The sequence below is a fragment of the Vombatus ursinus genome, unplaced genomic scaffold (genome assembly GCF_900497805.2).
Source record: "Vombatus ursinus unplaced genomic scaffold, bare-nosed wombat genome assembly UNPS02008961.1, whole genome shotgun sequence".
Classification (NCBI taxonomy): Eukaryota; Metazoa; Chordata; class Mammalia; order Diprotodontia; family Vombatidae; genus Vombatus; species Vombatus ursinus.
Genome location: NW_020948739.1, coordinates 1,299,936 through 1,315,200, shown reverse-complemented (window position 1 = coordinate 1,315,200; position 15,265 = coordinate 1,299,936). Strand labels below are relative to the sequence as shown.

At 41.4% G+C, this 15,265-nt stretch overlaps 1 protein-coding gene across 1 annotated transcript; it reads left to right on the top strand.

Moving 5' to 3' along the window:
• The first annotated feature begins 616 nt into the window (after nucleotides 1-616).
• Nucleotides 617-3,867, top strand: GDF6 (growth differentiation factor 6). The gene is made up of 2 exons (XM_027849938.1): nucleotides 617-854; nucleotides 947-3,867. The coding sequence occupies exons 1-2, from the start codon at nucleotides 617-619 to the stop codon at nucleotides 1,939-1,941; spliced, it is 1,233 nt and encodes a 410-aa protein (XP_027705739.1). The 3' UTR covers nucleotides 1,942-3,867.
• Nucleotides 3,868-15,265: the final 11,398 nt, after the last annotated feature.

Here is a 15,265-nt window from a genome sequence, read left to right as displayed (position 1 = left end):
AAGTCTATCTCTAGAACCTATTGGAGAGTAAAAGTAAGAGGATTTCTGGTTGGATGTTGTAAATGTCATTGTTTTTGTGGATGCATGAAATCCCTTCTGAATGCATCTTACCCAAAGGCCGCAATTATTCTGAATACACCTAAGGTTCCCAATGCATAATTGGTATGTCCACGTATGCTTTCTATTTGGAGGTAGTCCTCGGTTGTCTACTCCAGTATTAAGTGGAGAACTGAGGCAAACGCCAAGGAATTTGATTCATGCAAACTGCCGATCTGGATTGTTAAAGCTCTGAATCTGATATGTCCAAAATTTTATTTTATTTTTAATGAGGGCTGAATCATTTGGAGAAAGGGACCTCCCTTTCTTTTTTGCTTCATTTCCCTTGTTTGAAGGTCCAGGCAGCTGAAGGGAAAAAAACTCTCAGTCCTCTGCATTGGTTTTAAGCCCTTCAATCAATCAATAAGCATTTATTAAGTGCCTACTATATGCCAGGCACTTTGCTAGGCGCTGAGGATACAAGTACAAAGAAAGAAACAATCCCTTCTTGAGAGAAGCTTACATTGTAACAAAAGGCAAACTGTTGGTTTTTCCACCTTCTGGAAAAAGGCCTGTGAAGATGTTGCAGCTCCTGTCTGACTTCCGCCCCCAGCTTAAACTGCCCAAAGCGGACTGGGAGGGTGGATTATCTCAGGCCACGGCTTCTCCACCCCCCCACCCCTCCCTCGCCCGACCCCAGTACTCTTTCAGGCTAGGACCTGGTAACTCTGGGGGTGGTAAGGCCCCAGGGCTGCCCAACTACCTGGGACGGCTTCGTTCACCTCCCCCACCTCTAACCTCCTCCGTCCCCTCCCCCAGCCCCTGCTTTTCCTCCCAGGGGGCTGCCAGAGAGAACTGGGAAGATTTCCCCCTTAAGTGAAACTGACTGTAATTATTTTTTATCTCGCAGACGATCTCTCGCACACTCCTCTCAGGAGACAGAAGTATTTGTTTGATGTGTCGACGCTCTCAGACAAAGAAGAGCTGGTGGGCGCGGAGCTGCGGCTGTTTCGCCAGGCGCCCCCGGCTTCCCCTGGGCCCCCGGGCGGCCCACTCCACGTGCAGCTCTTCTCCTGCCTGTCCCCCCGAATGCTGGACGCCCGGACCCTAGACCCGCAGGGGGCGCCCCAAGCCGGCTGGGAGGTCTTCGACGTGTGGCAGGGCCTGCGCCGCCACCAGCCCTGGAAGCAGCTCTGTCTGGAGCTGCGGGTCGCCTGGGGGGAGCCCGGCGGGGAGACCCCGCCGTCGTCCCCACCGCCTCAGGCTGAGCCGCCCCTGGACCTGCGGAGCCTGGGCTTCGGCCGCAGGGTGCGGCCGCCGCAGGAGCGCGCCCTGCTCGTCGTGTTCACCAAATCCAAGCGCAAGAACCTGTTCGCCGAGATGCGCGAGCAGCTGGGAGCCGCCGCGGCCACGGCCACGGCCGCGGCGGGGGGCGAGGGCGCGTGGCTGCCTCCCTCGTCGTCGCCCCCGCCGCTGTCGCCGCCCGCGGGCGTCCGAGACGCTGGCTGGGGGCTGGCCTCGCAGGGCCGGCGGCGGCGGCGCACCGCCTTCGCCAGTCGCCACGGCAAGCGGCACGGCAAGAAGTCGCGGCTCCGCTGCAGCAAGAAGCCCCTGCACGTGAACTTCAAGGAGCTGGGCTGGGACGACTGGATTATCGCGCCCCTGGAGTACGAGGCGTACCACTGCGAGGGCGTGTGTGACTTTCCCCTCCGCTCGCACCTGGAGCCCACCAACCACGCCATCATCCAGACCCTCATGAACTCCATGGATCCCGGCTCCACCCCACCCAGCTGCTGCGTGCCCACCAAATTGACTCCCATTAGCATCCTCTACATCGACGCGGGCAACAACGTGGTCTATAAGCAGTACGAGGACATGGTGGTGGAGTCTTGCGGCTGTAGGTAGCGCCGCCTTTCCCGCCGTCTCGGCCCGGGGACGGGAGGGGAGGACTGCAAAAGGGAGAAGGAGAGCTGCCCGATGGAAGGGGGGAAATCACCCTGAAAAATGGACCTGGAGGATTGCAGGAGAGGATGAGTAGGAGGGGGAAGCGGAGGGAGGTGGTGGCCTTGGGGCACCGACCGCATTGGAGCCTGCCTTGAGCACTTCCTTTCACCTAGAGAGAGGGAAATGGACTTTCACACTTTGCCTGGCGACCCTGGAAAACAAGTCAAGGATTTGCTTCGTGTTTGTTGTCATTGCTTTTTCAATTTCCTTGAAGCACCTGTGTGTCTCACGGGTTTTTAATAGGGGTGGGGAGAGGAAACAGGGCTGTGTTTCACAGCTGTCCCATGGATTGAAAATTATTATTTACAAAGAAAACGGGGTGTGTGTTGTGGGGGTGGGGGAATTCATCCTCTAACCACATCCCAATCTTCTCTGTTTTTGTACCATGCTGAGTTTTATTTCCTTTCTGGGTGAAGTCAACTTTCCCTGTGGCCATCCAAACAGAATATCCTAAAACAGCAAAATCTCTACCCCTTCCTTCCAAAGACCCGGAAGCCTTGTTCAGAATCTTCTTCCCTTAAAAGCACCACCTTCCAAGACAATTTTAATATAAGTGGGCCAAGAACTCAAATGGCCTGAATCTCTTTCTCACTCAATCTGACACCTCCTCCCTGCTTACCCTCAGCTTCCGACGACTGCCCACCGTCCCTTTCTCAGTACTATCAGAATCCGATTGTGGGGCTCCAGTTCTGAGGAGATATGGGTTATTTTGCAAGCTTTTCTTTTTTTTGTTGTTGGGGGAACAGGGGAGTTCATGCCTGATAGAGTGACAAGAATCAGTTCAAGCCAGGGATAGTTTAGGTTGGATAATGGACAAAGCCAAGAGAGAAATGAGGCAAAGGACCCCCAGTGAAATTGTTTCCCCTCCCCCCTCCCTTCCCCCCTCCCCCTCCCCTCCCCCTCGTCCCCTTAGCTGCCTCTTTCTTTCAGGATTATCTGATGATCCAGGTCTCCTTCTAAGGTGAAGGCAATTTCCCAAGTACAAAAAACAATCAAGTGAAAGGAGAGAGGGGGATGAGTGGGGTTGGGGAGGTGGGGGAGGGAGGGAGAGAGAAAGAACTATGTGAGAGAGGATAGCTAGAGGAGAAGGATTGGGGGGAAAAAGCCAAGGGACAGATTTGGAGGGGAGATGGTGGTAACTAACCCACCCGACTCAGCAAGATGGGAAGGTCTAATCTTGCCACAGGAAGAGAAAAGGAATGAAAGGAAGAGAAGCAGAGAGAAAGGATCCAGGAATATAGAAATTCTTCTCTGAAGTTTATCTGAAAAGTTTCTCCCTTTTTCTCTCTGACATTCCTGAAAGATTACCAGCCAGAAATCGCCTAGGGCACCCCCAAAAGAATTGTTTCAGATTGTAATTACTAGTTAGGCTATGTTTTTAAAACTTAGTAATGAAAAACTGTGAAAAGAGCAAAGTGTTACATTGAACATGGGGAGGGGAATGGGGCAATGGGTGATGATGGTGGTGGAATCAGTCTTCATAATGCAGGGAATTGGGTATGGTACTGTTTAATTCCTTAGTTCCAGAGTAGAAAATGAACTCCTTCTTCCTCGCTCCAGCCTACACCAGTATTATTTGTAAGCATTGTCCTAAAAAGTAGGTCCTCCAAAGGACTTATTTGCTCCCACCTTTGGCTTGTGAAATTTCTTCAACCAAGAGAACAGCTAAGGGAAAACGAGGTCTAGGTTTTTTCCCACCTGTGTAATTTTTCTCTCTCTCCAGTCTAACCCTGTTAGCTTGTCTGGTTCACAGAACTATAAACTGGCGAAGAAAAGATGGGAATAATAATAATAAAAATAATATAAAATACTAACTAAAAAAAAAAAGGACTTGGCCAGGAGCAATAATTTAAAATGCACATTTGCTTTGGATGCACTGTTGTTCATGTTAAGACTGTATATATTTGTTTATTTAAGCAGCCTGAAAGTGCAAAAAGGAAATGAACAGCATACATTTCATTTTAATGTACAAAACATTATATGCACTCGAAATGTTATAATTTCTAATATTTTAAAGTTTATATTTGAGTTGTACAAAGTTACGCATTAATCAGATATTTCATTCTTACATAATGTTATCATTTCCTTAAATAATATTACAAAATTTAAATTCTGTCTAATGGAGATTTTTGTTTTTGTCTACCTCACTATAATGCAAGTATTTACAACTCTAAAGTGACCTGAGGTAAATTAATATTCAAAACATTTTTACAGTACACTTTTTCTGGATGATACTCCAACTATTACTGTATTATTAAACTTCCTTTCTCAAAATCTCAGTCTGGTTTCATATGTTCTGTTTGGAGAAGACTTTCTCAAAGAAATGTTGGATGTGGTATAAGCACAATTCAGGGGGAGGTATGGGCTTGGAAGTCTGAAAAGTTATTGCATTGGTTTGTTTTTGATCTCATATAGTAGTTCTTTCAATTCAAGATGGTTTTGTATTTTCATGAAACTTTTATTGTGGCATTTGCTTTTCGCTGGGCTAAATCCCCATCTTATGTCAACCTGTGAAAAATCCTCGTGAGAATATGACCTGTTCCAGCATCTCAAGGCCTAAGGATCGCTTGGCTTCCTTTTCTTCCCCTTTAATGTTGAAGGGAGAGACAGGACAAGAGTCTGCCAATACGTCTGTAGTTACTGTTGGTGTCTGTACTCATTTATATTCTTGGTAGCATGAGAAGAAAAAGATACCAAATGCTCATTTATTTTTTATGGAACGGCCCTGTAAACTCTTCTCTATCCAATATCAGTTAATCTGAATTTTTGGTGATTTAGGAATATCAGGAGCAGCTAATTGCTAGGGTGAACATGGCGAAGGCCTATGACTCAGGTTTGTGCCTATCAGGTTGGGGTCTGAAAAGCTTTGTAGATTTACTACCTCTCTCCAGAAGAATTGGTTCCTAGGACCTTTTTCTCCCCCATCCTCTTTGGACAACCTCAATGCCTATTTGAAGACCTCTCCCTGGCACTCCTTGCCTGGAGATTACTGCTATTGAGGATATGGTTTAGAATCATAGGTCCAGAGCTGGAAGAGACCTTAGAGGTCATTTAATCCAACCCCCTCTTTGAGGAAATTGCAGCCCAGGATGATTGTCACTTACCAAGCGTTACCCAAAGAGTAAATCTCAGAGGCCAGATTTGAACCCAAGCCCTCTGACTCTGAAGCCAGCTCTATTTCAATGGTATTACACTGCTGAATAATTATTAATAACTAAAAGATAACTTGTAGCCCAGGATACTTCCCCAAGGTAATTTTTGGTTTTATTTCACAATAGCCCAGGAAGGTGGGTAGATGCAAGTCAAAATTAAAAAAAAAGAGCTGAGGCACAGAGAGGTGAACTTTATAACTCAATGTTATTGAAAATATGCTATTCAGTTATACAAAAGTGGTACAGTCCTGAGCCATTTAGGTAGGGATGAATTTGATATATATTTAAATAAAAGAATGGGGAATGTCCTATGTATTAGATATTATAGTATCTTATACTGTATTAGAAAGGCATGGGTAAGAATCATGCGGGATGAAGATGGGTTGTGATTTATACCAATGAAGGGAATATCCACACTGATAATATCATAGAGTCATGAAAATATCAATGTATGTGAAAATACTTTGTACACTACAAAACATACACATGTAAGATCTATTTTTTCTCGTAAGTTCTTATATGAGAACTAGTTGAGGAATTAATTATTTGAGGATTTTTTGTTGTTGTTGGTTCACACCTATGCTTTCATCAATATAGGGAACTCCCAGTGTGGAAACTTCCTCTACTGATTCACACTGGCATCTCATTTATAATTTCACATTTACAAGAGTTGCCTGGTTAAGTACAACTAAGAAGTTAAGTGATTTGTCCGTGGTTCCACTACATGAAACTAGAATCAGATATTTAGACCTGGAGGGGATCTTAAGAGGTCATCTAGTCCTACCCCTTCTTATAGCTGAGGAAACTGAGGTCCAGAGAAGTTAAATGACTTGCTCAAGGTCACATAAGTGGTAAATGACAGCAATATGTGTCTAAGGCTAGTCTTGTACTGAAGTCTTGACCCCAAAGATGACGTTCTATCCCCTATACCAGATGTTTCAAACAATTTAGGGCTTGAGGTCCTCATTTGTCCAACACTTCTGAGATCAGCCAGAACTAGATTAAAAAAAATTGGGAAATATTTAACCAAATAAATAAAAGTATAATAAGCAGTTAATATTGATATGTGGTCTACTAAGTCAACATGCAGCCAGCAGGAGTTCTTATGTACTCCATTTCTGTTTCATTTTCACACCACTGTTGTTTACTGTGCTGTATCATTAGTAAATGGACTTAAGTGAGGAATATCAGAAATTCTTGTTACTGGTGTCACTAGAGCATAATACTCTTTACTCTTGTTCAATTAAGTTATGGTCATTTGGTCCATCTGTGTTTTTGAAAACTTTCTGTTATTTTAGACAGAACCAGACAAGCAGTTTTCTTATGTAAATACAATGTGGTAACAAGTGGTGAGAAACTAATCTATCATGGTGAATGCCTTCATTTTCTTGAAATAATTAAGAAACGAACTGTATGTTATAGTGATTTTAAAAGAGAAAAATGTTCTCATTGACCTAAGGCCATTAATAGAATAGGATACTGTCAGTGATAGGAGTGTGACAGCTAAAACCTGATATCTCGATTATCTAGAGGCCAGGCTCTTGGTTTGGATGTGAGAATCATATATTTAGATTTGAAAGGAACCTTAAAAATGATCTAGTCCAACTTTCTAATTTTACAGATGAGTAAACTGAGGCCAATAGATGTTTAAGACTTACCTATGATTACAAAGGCAGAAAGTATTGGGATCAGGATTTGAACTTGGGTCCTATGACTTCAAGTTCAATTCTTCAAATTCAGCATTCTATGAGCTATATTTCTCATCATTAATGACTTATTTGAGAATATTGAACTACAAAATTCATTTCTCTGTTCCTCAACTTTTTTTTTCCATTTTGATTTGCTATGTACCCTTCTCCTCATGAGATTTGTAAAATTCATTAGGAGATCTAACAATCTTCAAATTGTTAGGAGAAAGGTGTACCATTAATGCCATATGTCATTATCCTTTTGCCTCGAAAACAGTTCCATTATCCAAAACCTTGAATGCTTCCCTCTCCTTTGTTTAAAGAGTTCGACATCAGTTTAAGTGCTAGACCTTCTTTTGTCTCTGGTCTTAGATATAAAATCTTTGGGAGAGATCTGCCTGTATTTATTTAGTAGTTTATAAGTTGAGCACTGTAAGAGATCTTAGAAGTCATCTTGTCCAATCCCTTGTGTTTACAGATGAGGAAAATGAGGTGTAGAGGAATTAAATAATTTTCCCAAGGTCATGTAGGTAGCAAGTAGCAGAGCTGGGAGTCAAGTTTTGGAGAATGTTTGACTCCAAATTTGCCCTCCTTCCCTCTGTACCACTGCGAAAAAAGAGAACCGACTTATAGATAAATTGTGATTATGGTCATTTGTGGTAAATGTTTACTGAACACATTCTAGTGACTCACTACGGGTGCTAGGTTAGGGGTAGTTAGTTCATAGCTCTTATTCCTAGTTTGTCCATATCAAGAAGAGCTTTTTCTTTGTAAACCTTTAGATGGCTATCCAGAATAAATGAGCTGCGTTTATCTTATGAGATTGTTTGGTTTAGGTTTAAACAAAGCTTTCTGTATTCATATAAAAAACCGAGCTTTCATCAAAGACTGGAGGGCTACCATAATTGCAGCTAAGAAGGACAACAGCAACCAAGAATGGCTGGCATTACATGTTATAAAGGTGCTTTTAAAATATATGTATAATTTTTCCTCAGTTGTATGTTAGAAAAATTTTAAACTTTTTTTTGAGTTCCAAATTGTAACCCTCCCGCCTTCCTTCCCTTCACCCCCTCCAAGACAACAAGCCATCCGATATAATTTACACATGTACTATCACTAAAATATTTCCATGTTAGTCATTTTGTATAAGAAGACTCAAATTTTAAAAAAGAATAAATGAAAGAAAGAAAGGAAGGAAGGAAGGAAGGAAGAAGAAAGGAAGGCAAGTGAAAAATAACATGCTTCAGTCTGTATTCAGATAGTATTAGCTCTTTCTCTCAGAGGCAGATAGTATGTTTCATCCATAGTCTACAGGTGCTTTTTGTATGACCAAACAAAAACACCTGGAAGAAAGAACCTTATTCCCGCCCCCTTCCCTCCTCCCTCCCACACTTTAAGCCTTCTTTGGAGTAATTAGAAAGTGTCTTACTAATAATCACAGTAATATTAGTTATTCCATTCCATATAATCAGGTGATCCTTGGTGGCCGTGCACTTTACCAAGCAGTGAATATGCAAGGAATCCCCACAAACCCAGAAATTTCTCAAGTAGTATGTGTGTGAGAGAGTGTGTATGTGTGTGTATATTGTTATCTCCTAGAAACCTCTTTTTTAAAATGTTTTCTGAATGTCTCTCCCACCAAATCTTTTTAAAAATTCAGTTTATTGACTCCTTTTATCCATCATATTGAGCAATATGCTGGAAACTCAGGACACATTTTAAAGTTGAATCAGCATTATTAACATTTTTTTCTATCACTTTTAAATATTCTGGATGATCAACAAAATGAGAAATCAAGCCTTGATTTGTAGCATTTGCCAATTTCTAGTTGTAGATGCTCGCACTGAAAATTTAAGAATTGGCTCTTGGAACCCAGCCTGAGCTGGCTCCATCATACTCCTGCATCACCGTCATTTCTCATCTTACCCTTTCCCCTTTTAGGTTGAACCCTCTCTTTTGTTAAGAAAGAAACAATTAGCCGAGTATATCCAATGTGGGGATTGAGTCTGACAGTGTTTGCAATGTTCTGTCCTGGAAGTCATAGGATTATACAATCATCAAGTGAGCTACAAGAGACCTCAAAAGCCATTTAATCCAACTCTCCCCCACTTTATCTATCTCCCTGCTGTGATTCAGGAGGCTTCCAGATGATCCTAGATCTTTCGATGTAGATCAAGGGTAGGAGGTACAGTTTATTGTCTCCAGTTCTTACATTCTTCAATGGGGATCCTGAGTCCCCAATGGAGAGATAGTTTGATGGAACCAGCGCTAAGTAAGTAGAGTACCTGGAATATAGTAGGCACTAAATAATGTTTCTTGACTTGACTTGAACCTATAATTATATCCCCTAAGACTTGAGAGTTCTCTGTTCTCCATTGTTAGCCTTGTCTGGTAGCACTCTTCAGCAGAATCAGATCTACTGGGGCCTACCTTAATACAAACTCAAATTCAGCAATCTTGGTAGGACCTTGCAGCCTCTCCAGAGCAGTCCAGGGAGGAACAGGGTTGCTCTTTGACCACATATAGAGCATATTGGGTGTCCCATAGAGGTGCAGTGAGAATGGCTCACCTGATCATAACAATATTGTTATATTATAGACACTAGGGGTGGGGCAGGACATGTTTTATTAGGGTTTAATTATGTAGTACAGAGGGCATAGTGGTGTAAAGAAACCTCATTGGACTAGAGGTCAAGATACTTGAGTTCTAGCCAAGCAATAGGTGAGAATTAGCAAGTCACTTTACTTACAAGCTCCAGTCTCTTCATATGTAAAAATTGACAGGATCAGGAATTCTTAACCTTTTTTGTGTGTCAGGGACCCCCTTTGGCAGGCTATGAAGCCTATGGACCCTTTCTCAGAATTAAGGTTTTAAATAATTAAAGGAAATACTAGATTTTAATGAGAAGCTTGTGAAAATAAAGGTGTAATTTTTTTTACCTATCCTAATTCACTGTACACCTGAGAGTCCATTAACTTCAAGTTAAGAACTCCTGAACTCGGTAAGTTTTCAGCATTCCATGGTTTTTTGTTGGTGGTTAGTGTTGAGTAATGAATGGCAAGAATTTTAGCATTAATTTTGCTCTTCCACTTGTAGAGACCCAGGCATCAGGTAACTTAGCGTGATTCTGTTCATAGGCTTCCACTGACAAATTAGAATTTGAACAGGGTTGTGGCAGTACTAGCTGCATGGACTTTGGGAAGACACCAGATGATGCAGGGTAGATGATTAAGATTAGCTTGGTTCCAAATTATAACAAGGTCCCAGCAGGAGGTAAATATATTGCTAATAACTCTTAATTATTAATACAATCACCTGTAGATTCCCATTGAGAGGTCATTCTTCCACCGTTTACTTATCAAATTCCCAACATCATAGATTTAGATTAGAAGGGACCTTAGAGGATTTCTAATTCAACTTCTTCAAAATGAGGATTTCATGGATGAGGAAACTGAAGTCAGGTGATTTGTCCGAGGTAAGTAGTATAGCCAAGACTTAACCTCATGGTCCACCAAATCTAACCCTCATTCCCTTGATCTTGGTTGATTGTTGTTGTCATTAGTTCTGGAAGTGAACCAACATGATATCACTATGTTAAAATCAAGTTACAGTGTGTCCAAATGTAGCTGATCAGACCAGTATGAGCTTAGAAAGCTCTGCCACAGGTCAGGCACAAATAATCCACATGAACATTTGGAGTAGAGATCTCTAAATTTGTGCATCTCATGTTTCTTTTGAGCTACTACAATTCTGCTTGTTTGATGCAGGTAAGCCATGCTGGGTGGTCCTTTGCCAGTGTCTCCCATGTCTTACAATCAATTCCAAAGTTCTTCAGAGAGACCTTGAGAGTGTCCTTGTATAGCTTCTTCTGACCACTATGTGAGCACACCTGTGAGTTCTCCATAAAATAGTCTTTTAGGCTAGCACACATTTGGCATTGAGCAACATGGCCAGCTCATTGAACAAACGTGGCCAGCCCATCTGAGTTGTGCTCTCTGCAGTAGAGTTTCCCTTGCTCTACCCTGCCCCTAAAGCCCTTCTCCTCCCACTTATTTCTGGAGTAACCTTGGGCAAGTCATATAGTGTCTAGCATATAGTAGGTGCTTAATAAATGTTTACTGAATTGAAGTTACTTACTGCTATAGGCCTTAGTTTTCTGATGTGTAAAATGAGGGGTTTGGACTGAATGACCTCTAATTTCTCTTTTACAGGAGGCAATCACCAGTTATCTTGACCTATGTCTTGCCACTGGACTCAGGTGACTAGAGGAGAGAGTGAGGCTGATGACTTTGCACAGCTCTGCTCCCTTAAATACAGTTGGCTTGCAAGTGCAGACATCACTCTTCTGATGTCATTGATCTTCTTTGAGAATGAAGGACAAAGAACAATTTCTCCTTCAGCTTTAAATCTCTAAGTGTGTGTGTGTGTGTGTGTGTGTGTGTGTGTGTGTGTGTGTGTGTGAGAGAGAGAGAGAGAGAGAGAGAGAGAGAGAGAGATCTCCCTATCTGCTTGCCTTGATTATACACATGGTTTGGGCAGAAGTAGCATTTAAAATCTTTTTTTTCTTGAATTATGCAGATAATTATGGCTGATAATTGAGCCTTAGATAGTATACAGAGGTTGGTGAGGAATGGTGATGTCTAGAGATGGAATTTAAGTTTATTTTCACCAAAAGAAACCACATACAGACAATAATTGGGAAACTTCCCACTCTGCCAAATAGTTCTGGAAGAGTTAAAGTAGTTAGTGCTTCCCCAAGGCTTGAAGAAGAAAACCAGTAAGTTGTGAAATTATTTTTATGATGTTGACACAGATGCATTTTCTTAAAACATTTAAGAAGCGATTTAAAAAAAATAGCATGGCTCTTGGTTTTCAAATTCCATTTTCCTTATGTATGTGTCATCTACAGCCTCACGGGGGGAGATCGGCAACAAAAAATATTCCTCTTTTCTTCCAGTTTTCACATTCACATGGAGCATTTTAATGAGTCAGTGAACTATTGCCTACCAGTGAACCATCTCCAAGGGGCTCCAATTTTCATGGTTTTCTCTGAAGTCTGGGCAAAGATTTAAGCATCCAGGATTAAAACAAAATGCCAGAGGAGGCGATATGTAGAGTGAATTTCAGTATATTTTTGAAATACTTTGAATCAAATATAAGCTCCTTCAGGTCAGGGTCATATATACATTTTATATCTCTTCTAGCACTAAGCATAGTATTCCATATGGTGTAGACATTTAGTAAGCATGTATTGAATTTGAATTTATCTCTGAAACATGAACAAAAATATTACCCACTTTATGTTATAGAAACTAGGCATACTATGATTTTGGATATATTTCATACTGTACTTGATAGTTTATAAATTACTTTCCATATACTATTTTGTTTGATTTTCACCACAACCCTGTGAGGTAGGTAGTTGAATATTATGATGCCCATTTTACAGATGAAGACGTTGAGATTCATGAGGTTAAATGACTTACCTACAACTCTACAACTGGAGAGGCAACACGATAAAATGGCAAGAGGTCTGGAGATTTGGAATCAGGGAAATGGGGTTTAAATCTTAGCAGGACTTCTTACTGAGTGACCTGGAGGCCCCTTACTTTGCATCTCTGGGTTTCAGTTTCCTCATCTGTAACATGAGAGAATTAGACTGAACACTCTCAAAATTCTTCTTGTTTTGAATCTGATGATAACTAGTGATTATCATGCTGGAGCCTGGATTTGAATGCAGGTTTTCTAACTCTATGTACAGCATTCTTTCTACTACCCACTCATGAGGTTATATAGTCATGCATGCCTGCTAGACAACTCATGGCTATGAGAAATGAAAAGTCGCCTTCCTTATTGACTTCCTCTCCTCATATCTGCTAAATTCCAAGAGAAGCAGGAGGTTTCTACAGCATAATCACAAACATTCTTAGGATTCGCCTCATCTTTTATCAAAGACAAAGCCTTGGGTATGCTGGACTGGAGAAGGCTGGAAATCGAACTAGCCTCCTTCAGGATCTTGTTTTGACAGCCGTAATGAATATTTCATTTTCTAAACACTTTTTGGCAGCTCTTTCTAATGACCTGAACTGCCGTCTTCTTCCTTTTCAAATTGGCTGTGCTTCTTTGTGTGGAACTGACAAGGAGCAGGGCCCACAGTTCTGAAGAGGAGAGGTACAGAGATATCGGGAAGCCTGGCTGGCCTTCAACCATTTTTTAAGTAGGAAACTGGTGTGCTTGCTATTGAGGGAAGGAGCTGGGAATGGGAGAGAGAGAGAGAGAGAGAGAGAGAGAGAGAGAGAGAGAGAGAGAGTGTGTGTGTGTGTGTGTGTGTGTGTGTGTGTCTTTAAGGAGGCCTCTTTGGTTAAACTGAAACCTGCTTCCAGAGCTGATTAATCCAAATTTGATAATTGAGTTGGGTGGGGGAGGGGGGAGGGAAGAAGAATATTACGTTGTTGCATCCTTTTGTTTCATTTGCCAGATCCATATAAACTTTCTCACATTCCACCTCTGTACTCTCAAAGAAAGGGGAGATCATTCTTTCCCCTTTCTCTTCTTGATTTCCTTCCCTCAATTGCACTTTTCTTCCAGAGGAGGCTAGAAAAGGGAGACAAATCTGCTAAACGTTGGGGACAGAACAGATGCAGGCAAATGTTAGGTTATGGACCTAACTCCTCTGATACCCTGGATTGTATGACATCGTTACAGAAAATGACAATGTCTTCATATTCAGTAGGGATGCTAAGCAACATTGATGCAGAGGCTGTCAAAAGCACAAGGAGCATCAGAACATTAAAATCCTTAGAATGCTCTTTCATTCTGGTCTAGGTGACTATTATTCTTGAGGTTAATACGGCATTTTTATCCTCTGTTTGAACAGCCATTCCATGCTAATGTTTAAAATATCCAAAAGATAGGAATTCTACCTCCAAGGAATGTTAAATGGTTGAAAAAATGGGATACACAAACATTCATCACCTCTTCTATTTATATGTTTTCTCTTTCTTTTAGATAATTCAAAGGTTGGAGTGGAAAGTCAAATGTTTTTCTTCAGAAGCATGAATAGTCTCACTGCTCCTTATCCAGCATAGGATTCTCAGGACAGTTGAATACAGAGATGAGTGTTGAATAGGAAGAGCAATAGGGAGTCAGTAGCTGTCAAGTGGGAGTTGTAAGGTTGGAAGCAGAGATATAACTATAATTCTGGTGCTCAGAGCAAGCAGCTGAGGTGGAGGGGAGAGAATAGGAAGAGGCTCTGTTCGGACCTTGAAACATGGACACTTGCCCTTATGGGTAAAGACCCTGGGGATACTGCCAGGGTGCTTGTGGGAAGACTGATGATGGAGGAGGAAGTGGAATGAGGATGGGCTAGGGAGAAACTCACATGGCACATGGCACTGATGGGGTTGGGGAAATGAAGTCATCTGGTAGCCTCCTATTTTAAATAATTATTTTTGCTAACTAGGTGCTAATCAAATTTTTAACTGTTGAAGGAGTTCAAGTGCTAAAATAACCTTCCAAATTTCAATATCCTGGGGAAAAGCCCTGGTCACCTCATTCTACTGATGGCTTTGGATGGAACAAGATATAGAGATGGGAGCAAGATTGCCCTTCTGAGAGCAGGTGGAACAAAATGAGTTAGATTGGACAGATTTGTGGAGAATTGTGAATATAATGCAGAAAACACTGAAGAAATATGGGAAGGTTTTGAGGATGTAAATCTAGAGATAAGCAAAAGAGATATTGTTGGCAGTGACATTTTGGAATGAATTAAAATGGGGTCATCCTGAAGACAGGGAGAACATGAAAAAAAGACCATAGCTGTACATACACGTGATGATAAAAAATGTATAGGCACTTAGCTTTAAGGCAATATGGATGACTATGAACAAATATAAACGAACCGAGGATATGATGTAATTAAGTACTATTGTGCTATAAGAAATGAGTAAGCAGGTGATTTCAAAGAGAATGGAAAAGTTTGTACCAACAGATACAGAGAAGCAGACCAAGAAGAACAAATTATACTACAGCATCAATATTAAAAAAATGAACTATTTTGAAGATGTTTATAAACTGATGAAGAATGAAATGAGAAGCAGGAGAGAAATTTATGTAATGACATTATAAAGACAAAACTTTGAAAGTTGCCAAAACTATGATCAATACAATGATGATCCATGATTTTAGAAGATAGATGTTAAAACATGCTGTCAACCTTCTGACAGAGAAACGATGGATTCAGGGTGCAGAATGAGACCTATTTTTTGAACACAGCTAATGAGAAATTTTATTTTGCTGGACAGTGTATTTGTTACAAGCAATTTGTTTTTCTTTTCCTTTTTAAGTGGAGTAAGGTAAGCAGGAGAGAAAATAGATTTCTGTTAA

Coding starts and splice junctions, on each gene's coding strand:
- GDF6 (XM_027849938.1), top strand. CDS start 617: ATGTTGCAGCTCCTGTCTGACTTCCGCCCCCAGCTTAAACTGCCCAAA. Junction 855..946: donor CTCCTCCGTCCCCTCCCCCA/GCCCCTGCTTTT, acceptor TTTATCTCGCAG/ACGATCTCTCGCACACTCCT.